This window comes from Netta rufina (assembly GCF_964035555.1).
Source record: "Netta rufina genome assembly, chromosome: 3".
NCBI lineage: Eukaryota > Metazoa > Chordata > Aves > Anseriformes > Anatidae > Netta > Netta rufina.
The window spans coordinates 76,183,761-76,198,417 of record NC_140125.1 but is presented as its reverse complement, the minus strand read 5'-3'; the positions used below and the strand labels follow the sequence as shown (position 1 = coordinate 76,198,417).

Below are 14,657 nucleotides of genomic sequence, written 5' to 3'. Positions count from 1 at the left end.
ACTGATTGGCAGATGCTGTTTGGCTGGTCACAATCTGACATGAAATTGAGGAATGCAGTCTGAATAGCAGCAGAATGCCATGAACCGTGATAAAGTATTTGGTATCTACACAATCCAGTATAAAATGGATCCTGTCCAGAACACTGAGGTAACCATTACTCACAGATTTAGAAAACATAAGGTCAGAAGTTTGCACTGGTGTGGTCTGACGTATATACTGGCAAGCATAAAGCTTCATACAAGGCTCCTTTAAGAAATTAGAGCACATCTTTCAAACCAACTCTTACTTTAAGATTAGCTGCTTTGCAAGTAATAAATATAACACTGCTAATAATTAAAAAAGGTAGTCAAACTACTATCACTTTTGATATAATACTGAGATAAGATTAACACAGTCATCCTGCTGCCCTTTTATGCAATGAATCATAAATAGCAATTAATTTGCCTATATGCATTTTACTTGAACCTTTGAAAAATTCAATATATTTTCAGTCTGTTGTTACTGAATTACCCTTTGCTTCGTTTTTCTTTAGCACCATTTTTGAAACATGCATCACAAAAATGTAAATACATTTTATAATTAAGAAAATACTAATTAAGTGTGTTAAAATAGATTGGTATCTAAAAAGCCTGATGTAATTATCTTAACACTCAGGAGTTATATATATGTATATACAACTCCTGTAACTCAGGAGTTACAAATATTCTCATTTCTGGTCCTCATGCCGAATTGTAAACTGGTAATTCAGCTCTATAAAAATATTACTTGGGGCAGAAAGAAAATCCCTTAACATTTTCAGCAGCTCCTAATCGCCCTCTGGTGGCCTAGCATGACAATCGCACAGTACAGCAGAAAACTATTTGATCATCTCTGATAGTAATTAAGGAAGAAGATTTTTATTTTTTATTTTTTATTAGAAAAAAAGGCTAGAGAAATATACTTTATATAATCTTTGTTATTTTCAAGCAACCAATAACTCGGAATATTTTTTTCTATGTGCAATATGTAGCTGTCTGTATATTCTTCTTTAACTAATGTGATCAACAATTAAATGCCTAAATAGAGGAGAATAGTTCAGTTGGAAGGGACCTATAAAGATCATGCAGTCCAACAGCCTGATCACTTCAGGGCTAACCAAAAGTTACAGCATGTTATTGAGGGCATTGTCTAAACTCCTCTTGCCCCTGTGTAAGCATGTGACATCAACCACCTCTCCAGGAAGCCTGTTTGTCCATTCTCATGGTACAGAAATTTTCCCTAATGCCCAGTCTGACCCTCCCCTGGTGCAGCTTTGTGCCATTCCCTCATGTCCTGTCATCGGTTACCAGAAAGCAGAGGCTGGCACCTCCCTCCCTGCTTCCCCTTCTTGGGGAGTTGCAGAGAGCAAAACTCATGCCAAGTGTTACAATATCAAGGATCTATCTGCAACAGTAATTCCAGAGGGGAACAATAACAAATTTGTCAGTAATTAGATATTCAAATACAAAAGGCTGATGCTGCTTATGGGATGGAAAGATATTTCCATTGAATTAATTACTTAACTAAGAGTTTCCACTAGTCAACGCACCTAAATTAAATATGTTTGCTGGAATTTCAGTTACTGAAAGGTATTATGGAGGTAAACAGCAGACGGCCTTTCCCTTGTGCTTCCCTTTGCTTTTCAGATTTTTGTCTTGTGTGACAGCACTGAGAAGGGGACAGCAATGATAATCTCCTGTATTGATAGGTGTGGAAGGAGCCACATGACCTATTGGAAAGGTGTAGTGTTAGGTGATGAGGACCAGGATGGCAAAAGAAGAATCCTTCTCCCCTATGGATCTCACTCCTCACTCCCCCTCACTTTAAAAGTACTGTGTTTTTTAATGATTTTTTTTCTCTCCTGTTTTTACCTATTGCTATTTCTGTCTTTTTCCGAAATGTGATGCTTCACATTTAGTCCTGCTCCAATGTATCTCCCCCTGGCCATTCCTCAAACTCACTGGATGATTCCCATTTTTCATTTTGGTTTGATTCTTAATTTCAGTGGTCTCCACAATAATTGAGCAGCCTGTGTCCCATCACCTTGCTCCCACACCAGCTCTAAATGAAAAAAACAAAACAAAACAAAGCAACAACAACAACAAAATTTATCCACACTTCAAAATGCTTGTTTCTCACTTAATTTCATTACAGTTTGGTACTTGAGCTCTGAGCATTTTTCCACCCGAATCTCCCCATATCAGAAAACCTTCCACTGATGCATGTATCTTCTTTTTGAGATGAAAAACATGTATCCTAGTATTTAAACATCTTCCTTTTTAAGTTGTGTTTTATATGGTCAGGTTTCCTTATTAGCAGCCAAATTCATTTTATGGCACCATTAATGTTAGAACTAACAGCTGAGGCATTGTTAGGAATTAAACCAATTATCCTATCCAATGCATTAGGTGCATTTCCTCCATCTCTGGTCTGCCTCTGCTTCTCTGTCTATCTCCTGTTTGCAGGGGCCTAGCTTTCCTTCTGGCACTGTCAAGGAGTGCTCTGATGGTCACAGGAAAGGACACCTTGAGTATCATGAGGTGCACCTGAATAACCTACTGGAAGAGAGGAGGTGAAGGTCTTTTTGATTACAAAAGGATAGACAAGAATAAAATACATTTCAATGAAAATGGTAGTCATCAGCTATTCAAAACCAAACATTATTGTCTTTATTTTTACATATTCCAAGCACACACAAAACTTTAAAAAAAAAAACAATATGGAAAATGTGAGTGCTTTCCAGAAAACCATGGGTTATGGACAATATATTTGCACTAACATGCTTACCAGTTCAGAAGCTGTTGTTTGGAATGTTTATACTGACAAATGGAAGATTAAAAAATGATCAATAGATTACTTTGAATTAAATGTTCCTGGCTGTTTTTGTTGTCCTACAAAAACACACAGAGAAAACATTACATGTCATGGAAAACATGTACTGCCCCATCAATAATATCCTTATGTATTGTTGTGTCAGTCCATGTGGTGGAGGCAAGAATCTCCAAACCTAAAAAGAAAAAAAAGTTAAAGAATGATAGACTGGATATGCTAAGCTATCTAAACAGTGGGCTTTGGTTTGAAAAAGATTTTGGATTGCTGGCATTTTTGAAAATAATTTATTTTAAGGTCCTCACAAATACCTTTAGAAATCTAATATCCATTATGCTCATCAAAAGTTGTATTGTACGATTGTTGTGATACCTGGAAACTTAATATATTTCAATCTTCTTAGTTTTAGATGGTGAATCTGTGAAGCACTACAGGATCAGAAGTTTAGATAAAGAAGGCTTTTTCCTGAGCAGACAGAAAGTTTTTAAAACTATGAATGAGTTTGTTTGCTATTACAGTAAGAACAGTGATGGCCTTTGTGTAGTGCTTGGAAAACCATGTTTAAAGGTAAGTGTGGATAGTAAAGTGTGCAACATAGTTTTTATAAGCTAATTTGTCAGGTGTCAGTCAGAAAGTACTAACCCCGTAGCTGCTTCCACCATTTAAAAATGGTAATGATCTGCATATTTTCAGGAATTCTTGGGTAGCAGTACAGTTTCATTTTTGAGGCTGATATGTTAATAGCAAAATACCATGCCATTTTGAACAAATCATCTTGAAGTTGGAGGAGAAAATATGACAAATAATGATTTCTTAATACCTTTTTGTAATTGTATATGATGATGAAACCTCCAGCTGTGCATAAGTAATTTCTGAGACAAAACCACAAGGTAGAGGTGAGCAATACATCACTGTTCAAAAAAGCTTGCTAGGGGGATGACTTCTAAATTTTACTTTTAATGGCAGGATATTTTCTTTAGGATATTTCTTATTTCTAACAAAAACAAACATACAAACAAAAACAAACAAACAAACAAAAACAACCAAGAACTGGGCTCTATTTTGTGTTCTCAGCTTATTTAATCATGTTTGTGCTCTCAGGGAACACTCATATCAGATTCAACTTAATATGATGTAGTTACCAATGACTTGGACATTCTGCTGATAAAATAAAATAAATTTCTAAATTAACATATTATTTATTTTCTTTTACCAGGTACAAATTCCTAATACTTTTGATTTGACATATAAAACTGTTGACCAGTGGGAGATAGACCGAAATTCTTTGGTATTTGTTAAAAAATTAGGATCTGGTCAGTTTGGTGAGGTATGGGAAGGACTGTGGAACAATACCACCCCTGTGGCAATCAAAACATTAAGACCAGGTATGTGAATTGCTCTTAATTGCTAATAATGCAAAATGCTGCCAAAGCTGCTGCTTTATTTTTTCAATGGTATTAAAAAGAAACCCTATCAGTATATGCAATTATTCTTAAAATCATTGCACTTAAACATGAAGACTTGTAAAACTCAAGGTCCAGATAGTCTTTGGTATTTTGAGTGAGAATTTTATATAGTTTTCTGTTTCAGTGTGAGCTGGACAAATTCTTATTCAATACCTATATTATATGAAAGGCAACCCCAGCAAGGCCATCTCCTTTGTACAGTGTTGCTGGTATGGAATTGTGTATACATTCCATCTGTAGGTGAAGTAATCAACTTAATTCTGGTTTGTCGTTGCTAGAATTGTTCCAGGTGACTACATGCTATATTATAAAGACTCCTTTGGAATACGTATTGTGTTAAGTTTGTTGTATTTAAGAAGTACTTTAATCTCAATAATGACTGCGTAAATTTTCTTAGGTTTTAATACACAATATTAATATCCAATATTTGCATATAGTACAACCTATTGACTAAAATAGCTTTTGAATTTTTTTCTTGATTATTTTTCATTAACTTAATCTGTGCATTTTAAGTTGACAACATAAAATATCTGCCAGCAGATGGCAAGAATCTCATAGAGAAGACAGGTAACCTGGATGATATATACATTTTTTAAAAAGCTAACATTATAGTTTGTTGCTGTTAACTGAAAAAAAATCAAGTTGGGCATTAATGATCCCATTTCAGAAAACAAAACAGATTAATATATTTGGATCAGAAGAACAACTAAATATGCTTGAATTGTCTCCTGAACAGGGAGGAATATAAGCATGCATTTTAGGGCTATCTTCCATCACAGTATTATTTCTGTTTCGGGACTTGCAAACTGAAAGCAAATAAGAACCTTGTCTTTTTCTTTCTCTTAACCAAAGTGGGAAAACTGTTCAGACTAAAGTCCTCCTGTAAGTTGTGTGAAAGACAGTATACGTTTTCAGAGAACTGATGCATTTCCATACTACCTAGTAAACACTGAAACCATATTGAAATTTCTGTCCATTTCTCTGTCCTAAGACAGAATCCACTAATCCCCCTTTTGTGACAGGGATCCATCAGCCTATTTTTAATGACTCCTGAAACCTGAAGTCTGAACCCATACTGTTTCTCCTTGTATCTGACCTGAATCTTTCAACAAGCAGAATTCTTCGTGTAAATAAGATTTTTTTTTTTTTTTCCCCCAGATATGATTCTGAAAGGGAGAACAAGTCCAGCTGTGTAAAGACAGGGAATTACTTCATATTTCTTACACGCTAGACCTCTGTTTAAACAATCCAGTATAATGCTTGCCTTTCTTCTCCGTAAGGCAAGACTCTAATTTGTTCATCATAGTTTACTTTCTTTTAATGATTTATAGCAACATCTGGATAAGTTTGTTTTATTGCAAAAGACTGAGGGATTCTTCCTAAAGCATGAAATATTTTCAACAATATTTAAAGAAGGAAATTAAAACTGGGATGAAGAACAAGACTAATCTTAAATTCTTGTGACATTAAGTTTTCTTTTAGAGATTGCCTTATTCCTTCTTCAAGAAAATATGAGGCAATTAGCACTCTAGGAAAAGATTTGTTTCTCATCAAACAAAATAATTAGATTTTGCACAAATTGCAGTGCATACATTTATACTTATTTTCTTTAGGAGGAAAGTGCAGCTGACATTTATCTGGTATTGCATATGCAAAATGGGAAGCTCTCCTAATCATTTCATCTCCTTTTAATAACTCATTTCAAAACTCTACTTCAGCTTCTCCTGCTGTATAATAAGAACAGTGCATATTATCAGTTCTCTATGAAACAAACTTGTTTTAATAATGGATTCTATCAGAACTGTCAACACTACCCAGAAATACTACTAATGAAGCTTTCATGGGACACTAATGCCAAGATACAGCTGCAATTTAATAGCTTTTCTCTCTTTCTCTCTTTCTCTTTCTCTTTCTCTCACTTCCTTCCTTCCTTCCTTCCTTCCTTCCTTCCTTCCTTCCTTCCTTCGGAAAGAAAGCAAACGAAAGCACTAGCATGTGCAGATAGCGCTAAGGTGTTAGCAGTGAGGGACATTCATAATTAAGAATCACGGGGAAAGTGCAAGTATGCAAAGGATCACAGGAATAGAGTATGCTTATGAGAAAATTTCTCCTGCAGTCTAGGACCTTACTGTTTGGCCTGGAAAACCTATGAGCATGTAGTGGTGTAGTGGCCAGCTTCCACCCTGGGCACTCTCTTTTCCAGTTGAAACCCCTTCCAGGTTTCTTTCCCAGGGGAATCAGGGCATAGACATAGGAAGGATATGTTAATAAGAGTAATTGTGACATGGAAACATGCTCTCATTTCCAGGAAAGAGCAGATTAACCAAGTAAAATCATCACATATCAAACAATATACAAGAGCATGATACAAATCAGTACGTCATAGATTCATGGGCTTGATAACCAGAAGGGATTTCTGCTAGTTTGAATATTTTCCTGTTGAGCTTTATTTTGCAGTGTAAATCTAGATCACGTATAATCTGAATACATTGCTATTATATGTCATTACATTTCACCCATCTGATGGATTATTTTCATCTAATTAAAACACAGCTTGTTTGTGACTAGATAAGAACCAGACATCTTTTAGTCCTGAGATGGAGGTACAGAGAGAAGTTCACAGAATCACAGAATCACAGAATTTCTAGGTTGGAAGAGACCTCAAGATCATCAAGTCCAACCTCTGACCTAACGCTAACAGTCCCCACTAAACCATATCCCCAAGCTCTACATCTAAACGTCTTTTGAAGACTTCCAGGGATGGTGACTCCACCACTTCCCTGGGCAGCCTGTTCCAATGCCTCGCAACCCTTTCAGTGAAGAAGTTCTTCCTAACATCTAACCTAAAACTCCCCTGGCGCAACTTAAGCCCATTCCCCCTCGTCCTGTCACCAGGCACGTGGGAGAACAGACCAACCCCCACCTCGCTACAGCCTCCCTTGAGGTACCTATAGAGAGCGATAAGGTCGCCCCTGAGCCTCCTCTTCTCCAGGCTGAACAAGCCCAGCTCCCTCAGCCGCTCCTCGTAGGACTTGTTCTCCAGGCCCCTCACCAGCTTCGTCGCCCTTCTCTGGACCCGTTCAAGCACCTCGATGTCCTTCTTGTAGTGAGGGGCCCAAAACTGAACACAGTACTCGAGGTGCGGCCTCACCAGAGCTGAGTACAGGGGAACGATCACCTCCCTAGCCCTGCTGGTCACACTGTTCCTGACACAAGCCAGGATGCCGTTGGCCTTCTTGGCCACCTGAGCACACTGCTGGCTCATATTCAGCCGACTATCCACCATCACTCCCAGGTCCTTCTCTGCCTGGCAGCTCTCCAACCATTCCTCTCCCAGCCTATAGCTCTGCTTGGGGTTATTGCGCCCCAGGTGGAGGACCCGGCACTTGGCCTTGTTGAACTTCATGCAGTTGACCTCAGCCCATCGGTGCAGCCTATCCAGATCCTCCTGCAGAGCTTTCCTACCCTCAAGCAGATCGACACATGCGCATAGCTTGGTGTCATCTGCAAACTTACTGAGGGTGCACTCAATGCCCTCATCCAGATCATCAATGAAGATATTAAAGAGGACCGGCCCCAGCACCGAGCCCTGGGGGACGCCACTAGTGACTGGCCTCCAACTGGACTTGGCTCCATTCACCATGACTCTTTGGGCCTGGCTATCCAGCCAGTTTCTAACCCAACGAAGCGTGCGCCAGTCCAAGCCTAGGGCAGACAGTTTCTTGAGGAGAATGCTGTGGGAGACGGTGCCAAAAGCCTTGCTGAAGTCAAGGTAGACCACATCCACAGCCTTTCCCTCATCCACCCAGCGCGTCACTTTGTCATAGAAGGAGATCAGGTTCATCAAGCAGGACCTGCCTTTCATAAACCCATGCTGACTGGGCCTGATCGCCTGCTTGCCCTGCAAGTGCTGCGTGATGACTCTCAGGAGGATCTGCTCCATGAGCTTCCCTGGCACTGAGGTCACACTGACAGGCCTGTAGTTTCCCGGGTCTGCCCTCCGGCCCTTCTTGTAGATGGGCGTCACATTTGCTAGCCGCCAGTCAACTGGGACCTCCCCCAATAGCCAGGACTGCTGATAAATGATGGATAGTGGCTTGGCCAGCTCCTCTGCCAGTTCTCTCAGTACCCTTGGGTGGATCCCATCCGGCCCCATCGACTTGTGCACATCTAAGTGCCTTAGCAGGTCACCAACCAGTTCTTCATGGATAGTGAGGGCCACATCCTGCTCCCCATCCCCTTCCACCAGCTCAGGGTACTGAGTATCCGGAGAACAACCGGTATTGCCGCTAAAGACTGAGGCAAAGAAGGCATTGAGCACCTCAGCCTTTTCCTCATCTCCTGTAACTAAGTTTCCCCCCGCATCCAGTAAAGGATGGAGATTCTCCTTAGTCCTCCTTTTTGTGTTGATGTATTTATAGAAACGTTTTTTGTTATCTTTAACGGCAGTAGCCAGATTGAGCTCCAGATGAGCTTTGGCCTTCCTAATTTTGTCCCTGCACAGCCTCGCTACATCCTTAAAGTCCTCCCTAGTGGCCTGCCCACTTTTCCAAAGATTATAAACCCTCTTTTTTCTCCTAAGATCAAGCCACAATTCTCTGTTCAGCCAGGCTGGTCTTCTTCCCCGCCAGCTCGTCTTTGGGCACGTGGGGACAGACCGTTCCTGCGCCATTAAGATTTCCCTCTTGAAGAACGCCCAGCCTTCCTGGACCCCTCTGCCCTTCAGAACCGCCTCCCAAGGGACTCCATCAACCAGTGTCCTGAGCAGCTCAAAGTCAGCCCTCCGAAAGTCCAATACAGCGGTTTTACTGGTCCCCTTCCTGGCCTCACCAAGAATAGTGAACTCCACCATTTCGTGGTCACTCTGCCCAAGACAGCTCCCGACAATCACATCCTCCACCAGTCCTTCTCTGTTTGTGAAGAGAAGGTCTAGCGGGGCACCACCCCTGGTAGGTTCACTAACCAGCTGCGTCAGGAAGCTATCTTCCACGCTCTCCAGAAACCTCCTAGACTGCTTTCTCAGGGCTGTGTTGTGCTTCCAGGATATGTCAGGGAAGTTGAAGTCCCCCACGAGTACAAGAGCTGACGATTTTGCAACTTCTGTCAGCTGCCTGTAGAACTCCTCATCCGTCTCCTCATCCTGGTTCGGCGGTCTATAGCAGACCCCGACCAGGACACTAGCCTTGTTGTCCCTGCCGATCCTAACCCAAAGGGACTCGACCTTGTTGTTCCCAGCCTCGAGTTCTACAACCTCGAAAGACTCTCTAATATAGAGAGCCACACCACCACCCCTTCTGTGCTGCCTGTCCCTTCTAAAGAGCTTATAGCCAGGCATTGCAGCACTCCAGTCATGAGACTGGTCCCACCATGTCTCCGTGATGGCAACCAAGTCGTAGCCTGCCTGCTGCACGATGGCTTCCAGCTCCTCCTGTTTGTTACCCATGCTGCGTGCATTGGTGTAGATGCACTTCAGCTGGACCATTGCCTTATCCTTCGGCCTTGCCATCGTTCCCCCGGCACAGCCCCAACAATCCTAGCTTCAGCCCCATCCCCTTTCCTACCTAGTTTAAAGCCCTCTCAATGAGCCCTGCCAGCTCCTGGCCCAGGATCCTTTTTCCCCTAAAAGATAGGGACCCGTCTGCGGCCATCAGGCCAGGTGCTGAGTAAAGTGCCCCATGATCAAAAAACCCAAGATTTCTGCGTTGGCACCAGCTCCGGAGCCACGTGTTTAACAGGTGGGCTTTCCGTGTCCTCTCTGTACCCCTCCCTGCCACCGTAGGGATGGACGAAAACACCACCTGCACTCCCGCTCCATCCACTAACCGACCCAGTCCCCTAAAGTCTCTTTTGATAGCCTTCAGGCTTCTCTCTTCGATGTTGTCACTGCCCGCCTGGACTATTAAACGAGGACAATAGTCAGAGGGGCGTACCAGGTTGGGAAGCTTCCTGGCAACGTCCCTGACCCTGGCCCCAGGGAGGCAGCAGACTTCCCTACGGGTAGGGTCAGGCCGACAAATAGGGCCCTCTGTTCCCCTAAGAATCGAGTCTCCAACAACAATAACCCTCCTGTCTTTCCTGGTGGAGGCAGTCCTGAGGCGTGGAGTCGACCTCCTCGCCCTAGGCATCCTCCTGGGAACATTTGCTACCTCTTCCTCACACAACGGCCTCTCAATCTCTAGGGCCTCAAACCTGTTGTGTAAGGGCACCTGGGAAGGTGGGGCCGGAAGGGGAGGGCGTCGCCTGCGATGTCGAGCAGGGACCTGTTTCCATTCCTCCTCAGCTCCCGGATCCCCTCCCTCTGCCCGACGGGGACAGGGCAGGGGGTCCACCCCCATTTGAGGAGTCTCACCTCGGTACCTCCCCTTGAGGTCCTGCAGGGAGTTACTCCAGAAGTCTATCTCTCGCTCACACTCCCTGATGGCCCTCAACCTCTCCACCTCCTCCTTGAGCTCCGCCACCATGCGGACCAGGTCATCCACCTGCTCGCACCTCACGCACGCAGTTTCTCTGCCTCCCGCCGATGGCAGCAACAGGCTCAGACACTCCTTGCATCCGGTGACCTGAACTGCGGCATTTTTTAACGGGTAGTCGGTCTGCGTGTGTACCGACTTTCTGGAGAGCGCGCCGTGCCTGGTGGCGACCATTATCACCTAGTTACGGCTGTTGTTAAGGAGGTGTTGTTTGTGTGTAGGGGGAGCGCTCTGCCCTTCCTGCGCGCCCTGCCTGCGCGAACTGCCGCGCTAACTGCCGCGCCACTCCCTTCTGACGCGCCACGCCCTGTTTGCCCGCCCTGGTCGCCGCGCTCCCTAGGGGCAGCTTTTGAACGGCTGGGGAGGGGGCGCTGCTGGCTCCGCCTTCGCCTCGTCAGCCTCCCTCACGAGGGCTGCCGGGTCCTGGCGGCTCCCTCAAGTAGGCTTGATGCCGGAAAAATTAGCCCTGCCTGGCCCGATCCCCCGCTCCGCTGCAGAACGTGTCTCATATATATAGTTGCTTATATTCATTGATTATATATCACAATGACTGTAAGAATGTGGGCATAATTTCTCATCACAGTTTAGCTGCTGTCTTCACTTTAATTTTTATGTCTTTTTTTTTCTAATAAAATAAAAGCCTCCTTGTATGCTTATTTTTTCTTTCTTTTATGGAGGCACTTAAAAACTGAGTTAAATCAATTTTCAATCACAATTTTCAATCATCTTTAAAATTCCTCAAATAGATTTTCTGGATTTCCTCTAATTTCTATTAATTGTTGCTAAAAGGCTTAAAATGTTTGTATTTAGATATATGGCCTTCAAACGTGTAAGAAGAATTCAACTTCCAGAATTCTGGTGAGGTAGCAATGACGAACTTTTCCCTGAACCAATTCTCACTTGATGTAAATTTGTGATTTCTGGCTTATGAGTAATTAGCATACTCATAAATCTGCTTCCATTCCAATCTGGAGCTAGAGCCAATTTTTCAGATATTGCACACAAACTAGAAAATTCACAAGTGTTCCTTTCAGAAACATTGATGCCTAGCATCCTAGCTACATTTTTTCCTCCTATCTTTAGGCATTTTACATCTTAGATGTATCAGACTTTAATAATTAGTGGAAAGAAATAGGCACTTACATGTTATATGAGTCATGCTATAGATTAGAAATCTACATTAGAACCAGGGAATAACATGCTATTAAAGCATATTTATTTCAATTGATTGCAAAGTCTGGACAACTAACTCAGATCTGGTGCCTGAAATTGGAAGAGGTGAATCCAGCTACCAGCAGCATTTTGTAATTTCCGCAGACTTTACAACAGTGACAAAACTGAGAAATATGTTGAGCTGTTGGAGCCTGTGAGGTCTCACAGAGGTGAACCTCTGAGTCCTCTGACCATGGGGACTGGGGTTCCTGAAGAGGTCACAGGAAATGACTGTCCTCTGATGCACCTGGTGGGATAAACTCCCACTGCCTTCCTGACTATGGAACATCTGGTTTAACCAGCTTCAGGGGGCTGGGTTTGCAGTTCACTGGCTATGGATGATACACACACACAACCCTTCCAGACAATAAGGCAGATTTTACAGGAAAAAGAACTCGACCTGAGATATTTTCAGATTTAATGAAACATCCTTTATCTGCTAGCAGTTTTTTGTCCATCTCTAAACTGAATAATCAGAACTTCATCATTAAAAACATTAGAAGATGAGATCTATTGATCCAGTATCATTTTTTTTTCCCCTGACTTCTTGGAAACTTTTTTCAGAGCCAATGGTGGACTGTGGAGCCATTCACAATGTCAAAAAATAATCTGTGATCCCTGAGTTTGTCCAAGATTTCTGTTAGCCTTGCAGGAAGAGTCACAAGTCTCATCATTAAGATACAGTTTTTGATTAAAATAATAACAAGTCATGTAAAATATCTTCCATGTCTTTAATTAATACAACAATATTGAGATTTTTTTCTTATCTTAAACTTTTTTTATCAGTGTGAGACAGGCTATCATTATGTTAAAATTCATGAATCTTGATCCTTTGTAACCAGTCTTCCGTGTCACCTCAGTACTTGCTGGTGTTATATTTAGAGGTTTCAGCTACAGGATTTTTGTCCCCTGGGACAATACCCTCCTTTGTGGAGTATATGGGTGGTGGTCATGTCCTCCCATCTCCTACTCCTATTTGTCTCTTTTCTCTTATCTCCTCTACCCTTCTCCCTCTTCTTCCCTCATTGTTTCTGGCAATATTAGGTACACCTTTATTATTTTTTCCACAAACATCCAGTGGAGAATGGCACAGGAAGAAGAGCTTCCGGCAGTTGTAAGGCAGCATATAAGCCATGATTGCTGTTAGATCCCTTCTGCAATAATCAATAATAAACAGGCAAGGATTTAATGTCCCCCTTTCTTTGATCTTCTGTGCAGTTGTTCAGTGGACTCTACCATATCTAAACTAGGATGTGGTCCTGATAAAAAGTGTCAGAGGAGCAAGAGGTTCTTTTTTTTTTTTTTTTTTTTTTTTTTTTTTTAAGGGTCTCCTGCCAAGGAGAGCTGAACATACTGTTCAGAATATATTCCTAGATGTATGGTGGAGAGCAGCCAATGAGCTCCTGCTTTCCTACTTTGTTTGGTGCTCCCTCAGGATACTCATGCTCTCTGATTGATTATGCAGTCACTCTTGATTTAATATTTTCCTATATCTTTTCACAAATTAGCATTCACATTGAAAATTATACTTCTTCAGAGGAGAATCCCCTAAGTACATTTTCAGATGTCTATAAACAAAGTTCTCTTATGCAGTAAACCTAATATAAAAGACAATATTAGCTGGTAACTTTGCAGGGGTGTGACTGAGAACACAATTACATTAGGCTTCAGCTGAAAAAAAATTGAGCAGTGGAAGTTTGTCCACTGCACTATGAAGAACAAATTTTCCATATTGATTAGGCAGGTGCATAATCATGAACCATCCTATGTTGAAGAACTGCATTGCTTGAGCTGATGACAGTTTCCTTCAAGCTTCTGGCAGTGAGTTGCTCAAGTGTTTCAGCAGCACACTGAAGAGTGTTCAGCAGGGAATAAAAGTTGAAAACACATGAGTATTTCTAGGCCACAAATGACTAAAATGTGTGGTGTCTAGGCTAGAAAGCACAGAACTATACGTCAGTTGATCACTGTGGCTATAAGCAAAAACCATAGTAATGTGATGCCTACATTCAGATAATGGTCTTATTTGTGCATTGGCGTTTGACTCACTCTGCTTTTGAGACATCTGTGACATTTTAGCAGGCAAAACCATAGTGATGGATGGGTGAATGAAAAAAACAAAACGCAAAAACATCTTTGCTTTAAGGAACAAACTTCTTAAGAAACAAACTTCTCTGCCTTTCAAGTTATTGACCCACAATTATCAAAGATGTGTAGGGATCAGAGATAAGAAAATTGTCTAGAAGCCATCAATTGTATTTCTATTCTTGGCTCTGCACAACACTGTCTTGTTGTAGGTCCCTGAACCATATCACTTCATATTTCTGTTTTTATTTTCTCACTGAGACATAGTTTTTTCTATTTAAGTGGAAATCATTACAGTAGGGATTTGCAGTTTGTCCTATGCTGAGTGTGATAGATCCTCTAGAACCTGTTCCCTGGGCTAGTTTGCTTATCCAACTGTCAGCACATATAGAAGACATCTATCATCACTGATTAATCATAGCTGAGAAAGTTCCTTATGCCTGTTCAAGTTTACAGATGCACTTGTCATTATCGTATTGTAATATATCTCCCAAGTTCCTCTCTTTACATGGAAGCTTCCCAAGTAAGATTTGTTTAGGAGACATTCTCAAAATAGTCTCTGGGTCAGTAGTTATC

General features: G+C 41.9%; 1 protein-coding gene across 1 annotated transcript in view; it reads left to right on the top strand.

Moving 5' to 3' along the window:
• FRK (fyn related Src family tyrosine kinase) overlaps positions 1 to 14,657 on the top strand; it is a gene marked incomplete at both ends in the record, with an annotated part of 61,201 nt that overhangs the window by 32,046 nt on the left and 14,498 nt on the right. Inside the window, 2 exons of the mRNA XM_084284443.1 lie at positions 3,252 to 3,415; positions 4,065 to 4,233. Of these exons, the coding sequence (XP_084140569.1) occupies positions 3,252 to 3,415; positions 4,065 to 4,233 (333 nt within the window). The remainder of the gene's footprint in view (positions 1 to 3,251; positions 3,416 to 4,064; positions 4,234 to 14,657) is intronic.